General features: G+C 37.1%; 1 protein-coding gene across 4 annotated transcripts in view; it reads left to right on the top strand.

Annotated features, from left to right (window-relative positions):
- RPRD1B (regulation of nuclear pre-mRNA domain containing 1B) overlaps positions 1-12804 on the top strand; it is a 100217-nt gene that overhangs the window by 67594 nt on the left and 19819 nt on the right. For 2 of the 4 annotated variants that reach the window (XM_069063508.1, XM_069063507.1), the window contains exon 7: positions 334-433. In XM_069063508.1, the coding sequence (XP_068919609.1) occupies positions 334-433 (100 nt within the window). Of the gene's footprint in view, positions 1-333; positions 3204-12804 lie in introns of those variants that run through there. The other 2 variants (XM_069063509.1, XM_069063510.1) reach the window with 2 other exon arrangements.

Genomic DNA, 12804 nt, shown 5'->3' with positions numbered 1-12804 from the left:
TGTACTTGATTCTTTTTTTTTGCCTTTTGGAGGGCAGTTGGGGTTAAGTAACTTGTACAAGGTTACACGGCTAGTTTTTTTTTTGTGGGTGTTTAAGTGTCTGAGGCCGGAACTGAACTTGGGTCCTCCAGACTCCGGCTGGCGCTTTACTCACTGCGCCACCTAGCCGCCCCTCTGTACTTGATTCTTGAGAGTAGGTAGACAATTGAGAGGTAGTGGGGCTTGAAGGTGGCAGAACAAGTATGCATGTATACAAGTGAACGATTGAGTGAATTATCAAGCAATCAGTTTTAGTATCTGTATTAACAGGATTAATCCTTTTTGTTTCCTTAGGAGTATAAGCAGAAGCTTGCTCGGGTAACCCAAGTGCGCAAGGAGCTGAAGTCACACATACAGAGCCTTCCAGACCTGTCGCTGCTTCCTAATGTTACAGGTGGCTTGGCCCCCCTGCCCTCTGCTGGTGACCTGTTTTCAACTGACTAGGACACATGGCCTGCTCTCAGATTCCCATTTGTGCCAGCAGAAGAGGACTCTAGCAGGGACTGGAAATTGTCTTCCAGTGATTGGTTATTTTCCTCCTAGACCACTCCCTCTATTTAGGAAGGAACTATAGACTCCCAAGAGCTCTGTGCACTCTTACTGCTTGTACAGTTTCTCATGTTGAGGGGAGGAGTGAGAGTGTGCATTAAGCAGGAGTGGGCATGGAGGCCAAATTTGATTATAAACTATATAGACACATTTTGAAAGAAAAACTTTTTTCTCTCATATTTCATGCTCAAATTGTTTTTCAGTTCTTAGCTCTTGTTTGCCCCAAGAAGTCATGAAAATCATGTACACATCTGGAAGGCTTTTTAAAAAAATTTAAATTCATCACTACATCATTTCGTTAGGAAAGCAGCCTTTTGTTTCTGAATTGGTTTTATCCAGGTTAGCTGAGGGTTTCACATACTTAAAGAATAGCTTTATCAGGACATCATCCCATCCTGAAGGAAAAACTAGGGATCTGCAGAGCAGCCTGGGGTCTGAGCAGTTTATCAGATCTATAGTTTCTTTTCTTAGACCTATGAGTATGTATATGCAAATGTTAGGCACATCTTATTGCAAATGAATTAGAGACTGAACATAGCAATGAAATCCATAGCCAATTCAGAAGAATGCTATTGCAGCAGACTAATAAGAATCACAAGTTACATAAGCATGAGTTAAAGTTGTCAGTTTTAACCCCATCCCCTACATATTCCATTTTTATTGATTGCATTTATCTGCACTTTGCCTTTGTATCATATTAATGTAACAGGTTCCTGGAAATCTATTTCACACTCATTTTTTTAAACCTGTCAGTATGGGGGGAATGCACCAGTGATGTTCCAAAGATAAAGACTTAGCTGACTTCACAAGACAAAGTATGCTGAGAATGTGGGCCCTGGAATGTGTATAGCTTTAGTACATTACCTTTTTTTTTTTTTTTTTGAGATGGAGATGTTCTGTCTGAGATGAAGGGTTGTCCACTGTATAGGTAATTAGCTTAATCAAAGGGCACACATTTCAGTGTCTAAATTTGAAGTCTTTTTCATATACTCTACACACACACACACACACACACACACACACACATACACGCACACACACTCTCCTCTCTGCATGTTTGTGAATCTATTGATCCATGCCTATATGTGTGTGTCTGTGTGTATATGAATATATACACAAGAAAGACATGCTAAACTTTGCATCAGATATGACTGAATAGCTGATCTTGAGGGAAAAATGTGAGTTTTTTTTAAAACTCAAGTTTTAATTCCATTATCATGCCAGCCAATAGCTATAACTATCTGATGTGTTTAGATGCAATTTTTATATTGCTTTTAGAACAAGTAGTCCTGCTGGCAAATTGTAAACCATTCCAATCTGCAGACTTTTTTAAAAACCAAAACAAGCCATCAGAAGTGGCAGAAAACAATTTGTCCTAATAATGTAATAAGAATTGTAATACTGACACTTAAGTATTATTACAAAAGAGGGATAAGTAGTAGGGAACTTTGCCCTGCTGTAGCTTTAAGACGCTGTTTGAGAAACACAACTTAGACACCCTATTGATTTAATAATGGAAAGCTTAAATGTCCTGTGTATCTAACTCATGGGACATTTTCATTGGATGAGACTTCCAGCTTCCCATGACTTTTAGAGCAGTAAAACGTATAAGGCATTTGATTGAACTGTATAACTTGTCATCTGTATTCTTTTAACTTTAAAATTTTGAATAGCAACCCATGTGCTTGCTTATTGGTGCTTCCTATCAGACTGTCATTGAGTCTTTTCCTTTTCCTATTTGTTAAACGTGCAACTCTAAATTTCTCTCCCTGTAACTATGGGGGCAGTTGACCTTAACAGAAATATTACAAGATTCCTCTGCTGTTGACATTGTGTATTACCCTCGTGCAATGTCATAGCAAAACAATATCAGATTGCCCCATATGGACATTTGCTTTTAAGCAAACACATCTTGAATATTTTCTGTGCTTTTGCCAAAAAGAATCTCCACCAGCCACAAAGCAACCCCAAAGAGGCCTAGTTTCTGCCCTGATCAACTAGATCAGCTAAAAATTTAGAGCACAATGAATTTTTTGCCCAAGGCCAGATTTTATTTTACCAGCAACTGACTATATGATTATTACAGGAAGAGATAAACACCCAAGACCTTTATCAATTATGTAAACAAATGAGTGTTGGGATAGCCAGACTGTTACTTTGGGCAGACTTTCTATGAGAAAGTTGGAAGTTTATTTTTTAATTGAAATACTTTCCCTTTTTTCTCATTTCCTTTCCCTTTCTCTACTTACCCTCCTCCCACCCCACCCCACTCATGTTATTCACTTGTTTCATTAATTTAAATGAAGTCTTCTGTGTGTGTATGTGTGTGTGGTGGTTTTTTTTTTTAATTTGTTTGTTTGGTTTTGTTTGTTTGTTGTTGTTTTTGGTGGATTTTTCCCCCCAAAGGGATTCTATGGACCTTGAATGAATCTTCTTGAGGTCAGATTTTTCCAAGGTTGTCTTTTTTTTTTTTAAAGAATATTTTTAAAGCTTAAATTTGTATATTAATTTAGGACTTTATTTAGAAGTATAGGCTGCCTTTTGTGGCAGCAGTATATTCTGAAATGTCTCTCATAGATATATATTTTTGAATAAAGAGGGTGTTGTTGAATGACCATGTGTTGCCTTTTTTCCACTGCCCTATCTCCCACAGAGGAGTTTGGCTTTTGTTTTTAAGGAATGTGATTAGTAATCACCCATAGAGACTGTGTCTATACTGAATCCTGTCTCTGAAGAGCTTTTATAGCTGTTAGTGGCTCATAAATGCTTAGCACTTAGATAGTGTTTTTTGTTATTTTCCAAGGGCTTAATTATCCTTGATTAGTCAGTCCACACAATACCCAAGAGAGGCACCTCCATAGTTTAGCCTCATTGTAAAAAAGTAGAAACTGACAGAGGGAAGTGAAATGACTTTTCCCCCCAGTGCCTAGAAGCAAGCCCAAGGCCCATTAAAACCCCGATTCCAGCTCTTGTTCCCACAACAATTCTCCTAGGGGTTATTCAGGGTCTGTTGTGTAGAGAGCACTTATTTGTACAGGTATAAGAAGTAGAATACAAAATAATTTGCAGTCCCTAGGGTTGTTGCCCCATCTCCCACCCCCCACCCCCGCCAAAGACATATTTTCATTTTTTCTTTTTGCACCCTGACCTTGGCTTTTACCTTTAGTGATATCCTATTCAGTTGGCACCACTAAATATGACTTTTAAACCTTAGCAGGAAAATGTGGGTTCAGAATAACTAGGAATAGTTTGAAAATAACTTGGAAGGGCCTTTGTTAGGATTGCCTTGGCCTTTCTGCTAAGGGAGATAGATGTGCTCCAGGCTGTATATTCTGTGTTTATTATACTTCATCACTACCAGGTATATTGATGTGAAGTTATCAGGGATTAGGTAGGTTCTGTGAATAGCAAAACAACAATACTGACTAAGTGACTCAAAATTTAGTCTAGGAATGGAAAGCAGAGAATTTATTTCCAACAGATCAATGACTACAAGAAATGACTGTTATGTGAATATCTTAGTTAAGACATGAATGTTTCCCACAAGCCTTAAGCTAAGCATGGTCTCAAAGTTCATGTTCCATTCACTTCTTCACTGCCTATAAATGATGAATTTATTATTTTGATAGCTGTTAGCTTTTGAAGCTACAAAAGTTTCAAAAATCTTCATTCCTTAAAATAGAACCATATAAAAGTCTGTGGATCTGTTAAAATGTAGAAGCAGCCAAGTGTGGTATCAACTAGGAAACTAAGATTGAAATCCTAGCTCTGCCACTAACTCATTTGTGACCTTGGAAAGCAAGGACCCCTTTTAGGACATTCGTTTCCTCATCTTTAGAATGAGGGGTTGGACTAGATGGTCTCTAAGATCCCTTCCAGCTGTCAATATAATGGATTTGTGTTTTTCTTTGCATAGTAGTAGAAGCCACTGTCTCACTGAACAACATTAGGTTAAATCACTACCCTTCTCTATGTCTCAGTTTTTCCATCTGTACAATGAGAGGCTTGAACTAGAAATTTTTTGAGGTCCATTTCAGCTCTGACATTTATGATTTATTAGTTTATGAAGTCTTGCATTGATTCTTAGGAGTGTAGGATTATGGTCTTGGAAACTTTACCATTGTGAGAGTGTGTGTATGTATGTATGTATGTATGTGTGAAATCCCTCAAAAGGAATAAGAAATAAGAGGTTGTATATTAAACACTATGGTTCCTTGACTCCATGTAGAATATAGATTTGCCTGGAGAAAATTAATCTGCAAAAAAGGTAAGTTCTAAGTAGGGGGGAGGGGGGACAACCAGTCTTCATCCTTTGGTCACTAGCAATCCACATATGTTTTTTTGGAATCCTTGAGCCCAAGTTTCTGTTTTCTATCTTGTTTTTTCTTAGTGTAATTCATTAGACTCAACTCATTTCTCACCACCACTACCACCTTTGTGGGATTCTTCACTTAGAAATCATTCTTCCACTCTGAGCCTCAGATTAAATTAAAAATCCATTATTTTCATGCCACTGATTACACCTGAAATTATAACATTTGGGGGGAACCATACAGCTTTATGTTGAGCCTAAAAATCAACTCATTTCTTTAAACTTCATGTAGCCTTTTGGCATTAAAAATATCTTTTCACTCCTGGTTTAGCAAACACTGAAATTAGCAGTATGTTAAGAGGGTTGTTTTTATTTTTCTCCTGAAAGAGTATTGCTACTAACTGTGGTGTAGTGGAAAGGATGCTGGATTTGAGATCAGAGCAACCTGGGTTTGGATCTTAGCAGTTCTACTTAGGCAAGTCAGTTTACTTCTCTGGGCCTTATTTTCTTCATCTGTAAAATGAGAAGGTTGGACTAGATGATCTCCAAGACCCTTTACAGCTCTATACCTAGTTCTAAAAGTACCAGCAGAATGGTCTGCTTATGGGAAATTGTTTTTATTGATCTATTTAAGCTAGCATCCAGAATGTGGTAATTGTATTGAAACTGATGCCCTTAAATTTTATCCATTCATATATTGATATTGTAGATGAAATAATGATCTGTTTAGACACTACAACACACACACACACACACACACAATTACTTTAGGATGATTGCTCTATTAGTTTTTCATTCACTGCTCTATTTTTCGTTCCTTAGCGGGGGGAAAAAGCCTAAAACTATTTTGAGGAGGACTGCATTTTGCTGATAATTTAGGGAATTACTGAATTGCATTTCAAAAGCTGAATGTTAGTTTCTCTCATAGTATTCCATGATCATAGGTTCTGACTTAAGAAAGAGTTGCCTGGCCTTTCACATGAGTATCAGGTGTGAAATGTTAAGATGTGAAATTCAGACATACTTGTGATCTCCAAACTAGTTTTATTCCTTAATGATCCCTACTTACTTTTATTTAAGATATAAGCTGTTTTAGGTCTTCATTTGTGTATGAGGTTATTACTGTAGTATTTTGGATCCAAGGATTTTTGTTCAGTACCTTGCTTTAGAAGCAGAAAATAGTATAATAGGGCTTTTCCCTCCTAGTTCTCATGTAATTATAACTAAGAAGACACTTGAGATCTAGTCCCAGCTCTGCCACTGATTTGCTTTGGGACACTGAAATGACTTACCCACTTTCTTCATCTGTATAATGAAGGGACTGGTTTGGATTACTTAATTTTTCTTTAAAATGGGATTAAGTCATAGTATACTTGGACTTCATCAGGTTATTTCAAAAGTCAGAGAGGGATTAATCCTATACTGCTTGACCCTAGGGAACAGAACTAGGAGCAACATATGGAAGTTAAAGGGAGGAAGATTTCTGTTTCATAAAGAACATCTTCCTAGTAAAGCTATCCCAAAGTAGAATGGGCTACCTCAAAAGGTTGTGAGTTTTTTAGAGAGTTGTAAGTGGAAGCTGGTTTATTATTTATCAGGATTGATGTAGAAAGGATTCCTTCTCAGGTAAGGATTGGATATAGGACTTCTGACTTCCTTTTCTACTCTAAAAGTCTGTGAACCTAACCTCCCTTGGGGTCCTTCCTAATACATACAAATATACACACAACAATACATGCACATATTAAAAAATCCCCACAAATAGTTATTTACCAGGTACCCCAAGAGATGTAAGATTTTAGTTATCTTTATGAAATGGAAATTTGTAAAAATCCACTTGAGTAACTCTTTTCCCTTTTACCGTATATGCATGAATCTACAAATACTCATATGACTTTAGGTATTGAGCCAGGTGAGGATAAAGACAAACCTTATGTAGCTCAAAGAAAGAAGAACTCATTAATTAAGTGAGAATATATGATGTCTGTCCAAACCTTAAACTAAGACACTTGTGACCTTACAGTCACAAGTGTGGTATAGTGAATATAGCTAGCTGTCAGGGTCAGAAAAACCTGGCTTCAAGGACTGCTTCTGATAAATACTCTTTCTGTGCTCCTAGATAAGGCACTTATTCTCTCTCAGTGCCTCAAGCAATTCACCAAGATTATAAATTGCCAAGCATCCACCTTGGCAGAGGAAGTTCCTTACTAAGATTTCTTATACCAATGAAAGAACAGTTTTAAGGGGCGGTAGGGTGCTATAAAGTGAGACTTTGAACTACAAAGATATTTTTAAATCAAGGACATAGCAAGCTTTTCAGCCCTAAATGTCAGAATAGGTCTCATCCACTAATACAGTTTTAGAACTAGAAGGGACTTTGGAGATCATTTTATTCAATTCCCAACTTTTACAATGACCCAAAGTCACATGATAAATGGCAGCACTAGGACAGGAACGCCAATTCCTTTAATTCTCTGATGCCACAAAGAACAGATTTGTTTTGTAATGACTATCAGTCATAGAAAGGGCCCTGGGTATGATGTCAGAAGACTTGGGTTTGAGTTCTGGCTCAGTGATCCAGATAACTTCATCTCTCTTGGCCTCAGTTTCTTTCCTAAACTATAAAGTAATGGGGTTTGATTAGATGGTTTCTTTGATTTCCAAGGTTCCTTCATTGCTAGCACCTGTTACTTAAAGGATTTCTGTGTAATAAAACCTTACTGATTTGAACTTAATAAAGACAGATCAGTCTAGTTGAAGCTATCGACTATTAAAAAAAAATAAAATCTTGTCAGTTTCAGGTTTAAAGAGACAGCTTGGCAGAAAGATTAGAGGCAGAAGAAATTCTGATGTGTGACTCATAGTCATATAAAAGTTGCTTAACCTCTGAACTTATATTTCTTTTAATGCCTTTCTTCCAATCATTAATCATCTCAGAGGTTGTCTAGTCTAGTTTCTTCATTTTAAAGATGAGGAAACTGAAGCCAAATAAGGCTAAGCAATTTGTCCACGAGGAGTAAGCAATGCTGGGCTTTGACCTCTGGAGTGAATTCCAAATCCAGTGCTCCCATATAATAGGAGTACCCATTTAGTCATAACTTTAGTGCCCTAAAGTCAAAGACTTTAGAATTGAGAGCTGGGAAGAAACAAATCACTTTATCTAAGCCCCTCATTTTATAAAGAGGTGATGTAATCTTGAGCAAGTCACTTATTCCCTCAGAGCTTGAGTTTTCTCATCTGCAAAATAAGGGGCTAGACCAGATGATGATTGAATTCCCTTCTAGCTAACTCCTAGGAGAATAATACTAGCCAGTTTCTTGAGAATAAAACTAACAGATTTCTCACAGATTATGAGGTTCTTCGAAACAACTCTGTAATGTAGGTAAGAAAAGTATTACCCTATTTAACAGATCGAGATGCCAAAACCTCGACTTTGATAGAAAGGTCACATTTAGAAAATGTTAGAGTAGCTTTCTTGAACAAAGGTTCATTGTTCTCATGACATGAGTTAGGCCCAGGCATTTGTGGTATGAAAGTGCTTTAATAAAGATATACATTTTATATATATATATGAAAAGGGCTATCATTCCATAGTACTGAGAAATAGGATAACTTTGTTGCCAAATAAAGCTCCTAGGCTACCAAATTTAGTAAGGAAGATAATCATGTTTAGTTAACACATTAGTTGTCTACCATTGTGTTTGAATTTTCTATACCTCACATACACACTCCCTATAGTCTTACTTATCTAGTTGATTGACTTGACAAAACTTTTTTTTCCTTTGCTAGCATCACTAAACTGTAACTGCATCAGTAAGTGTTCTAGAAAATAATCTTTTTAAAAATATGGTAGATCTATAGGCCCTTTCAGGTTGGTTTCCTGGGTGATCATGATTGACCAAGAGGCTCATCCCTTTGATGGTATTATTGCACAAAGCCTAAGATGTTGGTCAAGACCAAGAAAGAATGAAATTAGAGATTTGGAAAGGCATTTTAAAGACATTACCTCCTTGAGGCCTCCTTGTCCATTTAGCCCTAAGCTAAGCCAACAGGTAGTACCTGTCAAGTTACCTAATAGAATTTGCACTAAAGATGGTAGGGATGGTTTAGCCTGCAGTGGAGAAGACGTGGTGAGTGTTGCTGGTCAAGTTGCTATCTTCAAATATTTGAAAGACTATTAGGGTAAGGAGGAATTAGGCATGTTCTGCCTGTCCCCAGAGGGAAAAACTAGGACCAGTTTACAAGTAGGCAGGCAGATCTTGGTTTAGTACACTAATAAAATTAACATTTATGTTTAAGGCAGTTAAGCAATAAAAACAACACAGATCAGGAAACATGGGTTTGAGTCATAACTTTGACACGTATTAGCTATATCATTTAACCTCTGGACTATAGTTTTTCCATCTGTAAGATGAGGGAGTTGCACTAGAACTTTAATATCCTTGGAATTAATTGGTTTTGATCTAGTACTCTAAAAATCATAAGATCTCTGTGATGTGGGGGACTGTAAGTTCATAGAAAACTACATAAAATGTACTTGTATGTTGCACTGTTCATAGGGTCATAGAACTAGACCTTGAAGGAACTTGAAAGGTTATGTAACTTGTCCAAGATTAGATTAATTTTGTTGAACTGTTTTGTTGTTACTGTTATAAAGAATGTCTCTAATGGGAGAGGGAAGAAGTATATCTTGGTATATGACAATAATATAAAAAAACTAAAAAATCCATAAATTTTAAAAAAATAAATATTTAAAATTTTTAAAAATAACAAGATCTCTTTGCTCAAAGTAGACCCTATGATATAGGTTAGTGCAAATATATTTTCCCCATTTTACAGAGAAGAAAATGGCTGCTCTTAGAAATTAAGTAGCTTAGCTATAATCACACATTAAATAGGTGGTGGAGCCTGGATTTGAACCTAGTTTTTCTGGCTATCTAATTTAATGTACTTCTTTATTAACATTAATGACTCCTGTTTCTTTAGCACTTTAAGGTTTAGAAAATGTTTTCCTACAACTCATTGTTACTGGAAGATAGTAATGCAGCAGCTGGTTCGCCATCTATAATAAGCCTGATCCTAAAGAGGGGATTACTGCATTGAAGGGAGGTTAGATTAACCTTCAAGGAAGGGATTCATAAATTGTTTTTTGTGTTCTGGACCTTTGGGGCAGTCTGAAGCCTATGGACTCCTTAGAATAAATTTTTTAATCATAAAATAAGATTTCAAAAGAAATCAATTATAATGAGATATTAATCAAATTGATGGACCCTAGATTAAGAGCTCCTGCTTTAAGGTTTTTTTCCAGCTCAGGTTGTATGATCATTCTGTGCCTCATTTCTTATTTTACAGAATGTTGTCCAATGCACAGGTGTCTAGATGTACAAAATATATTTCTTTCAGGAAAACTTGCCAGGAGGGTATCAGGGCTGAAGTAAAGCAAATATTAATTGGGAGAAAAAGAATGCAGAACAGTCTATGAGTGGAGACTTACTTTCATTCTCCTTCCCATTTTGCAAGGAAGTATTTTTCCCAACTTTAGTATCTAAAAGAAGAGACATTGTGATACAGCATATTTAAAAAGCTATACCTGGAGGCTGGAAGATGGGATTTCAAGCCTTTCCTCTCACACATTCTTGGCTGTGTGACTCTGGCTGGACAAGTCACTTAACGCTCTAATTATGCTGGTAGAAGGAGTTTCCTTAGCCCATGCCACTGAAATCCCAGGTCCAACCCTTACCAAATTAGCCCTTTGGTGTTTAAAAAAGGCTCAGAGGGAAAACAATAGTTGAAGGTTCTGTAACTTGACAGCTGAGTTTTTGTTAGACTCCTCTTTATTCTCTTTTGTAAATTCACTTTCAGTCTCTGTGATACTGATGGAAAGAGCCCTGGACTGAGAAATAGAAAACTTGATTTCAGGTCCTGGCTTTATTCCTAATTTGCTGTGTGACATTGAATAATTCATTTCCTCTGTCAAGGAGAAAAATGCCTTCTCTGCTTCCTTCATAGGATTTTTTTTTTTTTAGGATCATCTGAGCATATGAGGACAAAAATAATTTTTAATAAAATAAAGTGTTGTACACATTGTTTTTCATTAGAATATGTTGGGCATATATAATTAATTATGTGTTGTTGGGCCATTCTGTTTAACTGAAGATTAGCCATAAAACCCTTTGTTTTTCCTTTCTGTTGAAAGTCTAAAGTACTTGAATTCACTTTACTGCCCTTCAAAAATAGAGTGCACTGACTAGAAGTAGATCTTCCTCTAGAGGGTGATGATCTTGCAAGGCCTTAAAACATCCTTCTGAATAAGGTGTAACAGAGTGGATTAAATTTGAACCAAGCTTGGGCTCCCTTTCAGAATTAATTTTTTAAACTGAATCTTTGCTATGTCTTCTTTGCCAATTACTCCTGAATACAGAGCATAGAACCACCACTGCTATTTATTTGGATTCCTGGACATGTTTGATTTAGCGAGCTAGTTGGTAGTATGTATGGTGCTATATTAGAGTATTAGTATCCCCATTTTATTAGATGCTGTTTTGGAAAGAACACTGGACTTGGAAACAGAGAACCTGACTTCGAATCCTGGTTCTGCTATTTACTATACCTATGCATTCTTGGGCAAATCTTTTCCTTTTGGGATCTTAATTTTCTCATTGGTAACTGAGGGTATTAGACTAGGGAGCAGTGTGATGTAATGGAAAGAGTGCTTCAGTCAGGAGAGAATTAAGTTTAAATCTCACCTCTGACACTCATACGCTCAATGTGTGACCATGAATGGGTCATTTAATCTCTATTTTCTTGTCTCTAAAATGGGGATAAGTAAGTTCCTTTAGTACCTACTTCCTGGGGGTTTAAGCAAGGACCAAGTGAAACAAAGATCGTGTCACCTTAAAGTGCTATATAGATATCATCTAATATGATTATTATTTTAATTCTCCATTCCTTTCCATCTGACTCCTGTGATCCTACAGATGAGGAAACTCAGAAACTCAGAAAGGTGATGAGCTTGCCTAATATTCCACAGCAAATAAAGTTGGGGGGGGAGAAGGGGGATGGAACAGAGCTTAAGTCTATGGACCTTTCTTCAGGATGCTCTGTGCTACTTGGTGCTCTCTCTTACAGAGGCTTCATCCAGCCATTTTGTACATTTAACTTTTAATTGCTGGGAGGTATTGGAACAATAAAAACCATCTGCAACTGGCTTTTGAAAATGCTCTAATTAGATATCAATTGTACAAGTACAGGATGGGTGTGATGTGATTAGACAAGTTCATCTAAAAAAAGAGCTGAGGAGTTTAGTGTCCCACAAGCTCAATATGAGCCAGTCTGGTGAGACAGGAAGAAAAAAAGAAATAAGGGCAAAGCCAGCACTGTCTTTGAGTTAATGGAGAGGGTGTCTAGAACAGGAGGTCATATAGTCCCATTGTATGTGAGTCAGACCATATCTGGAATACTGTGTTCACTTGTGGGTGCTGAATTTTAGGAAGGACATAAAGACACTTTATGTGTCTGAGAACAACTGAGATAGCAAGGAGACTGGAGCCTGCCATCCAGGTATCATTTGAAGGAAATGATACTTATTTTGGAGATGAGGCTACTTGGGGATGGAGGTGGGGTGAGTATGACAGGATCTTCAAGCAAATAAAAGGTGAAAAAGGAATTGACCCCAGAGGGAGGAATTGGGAGCAGTGAGTGGGAATTTCAGGAAAGTAGATCTAAAATGAGTGTCCAGAAAGGGCCCTTGGCTCTTCTCACAGCTTAACTCAAGTGCTACCTCCTACAAGAGGCTTTTCCCAATTTCCCTCAGTTGTCAGAAATTATTATACAGGGAGTCCCAAAAACCTCCATGTAGTTTTAGGCTTTAATAGTTAAAACTGCACCAAGGCTTTTGGGATCCC

Source organism: Petaurus breviceps, unplaced genomic scaffold (genome assembly GCF_028583685.1).
Source record: "Petaurus breviceps papuanus isolate PSGF00001 unplaced genomic scaffold, PetGlider_PUasm1.0 90591, whole genome shotgun sequence".
Classification (NCBI taxonomy): Eukaryota; Metazoa; Chordata; class Mammalia; order Diprotodontia; family Petauridae; genus Petaurus; species Petaurus breviceps.
This window is presented reverse-complemented; position numbering and strand designations above follow the sequence as displayed.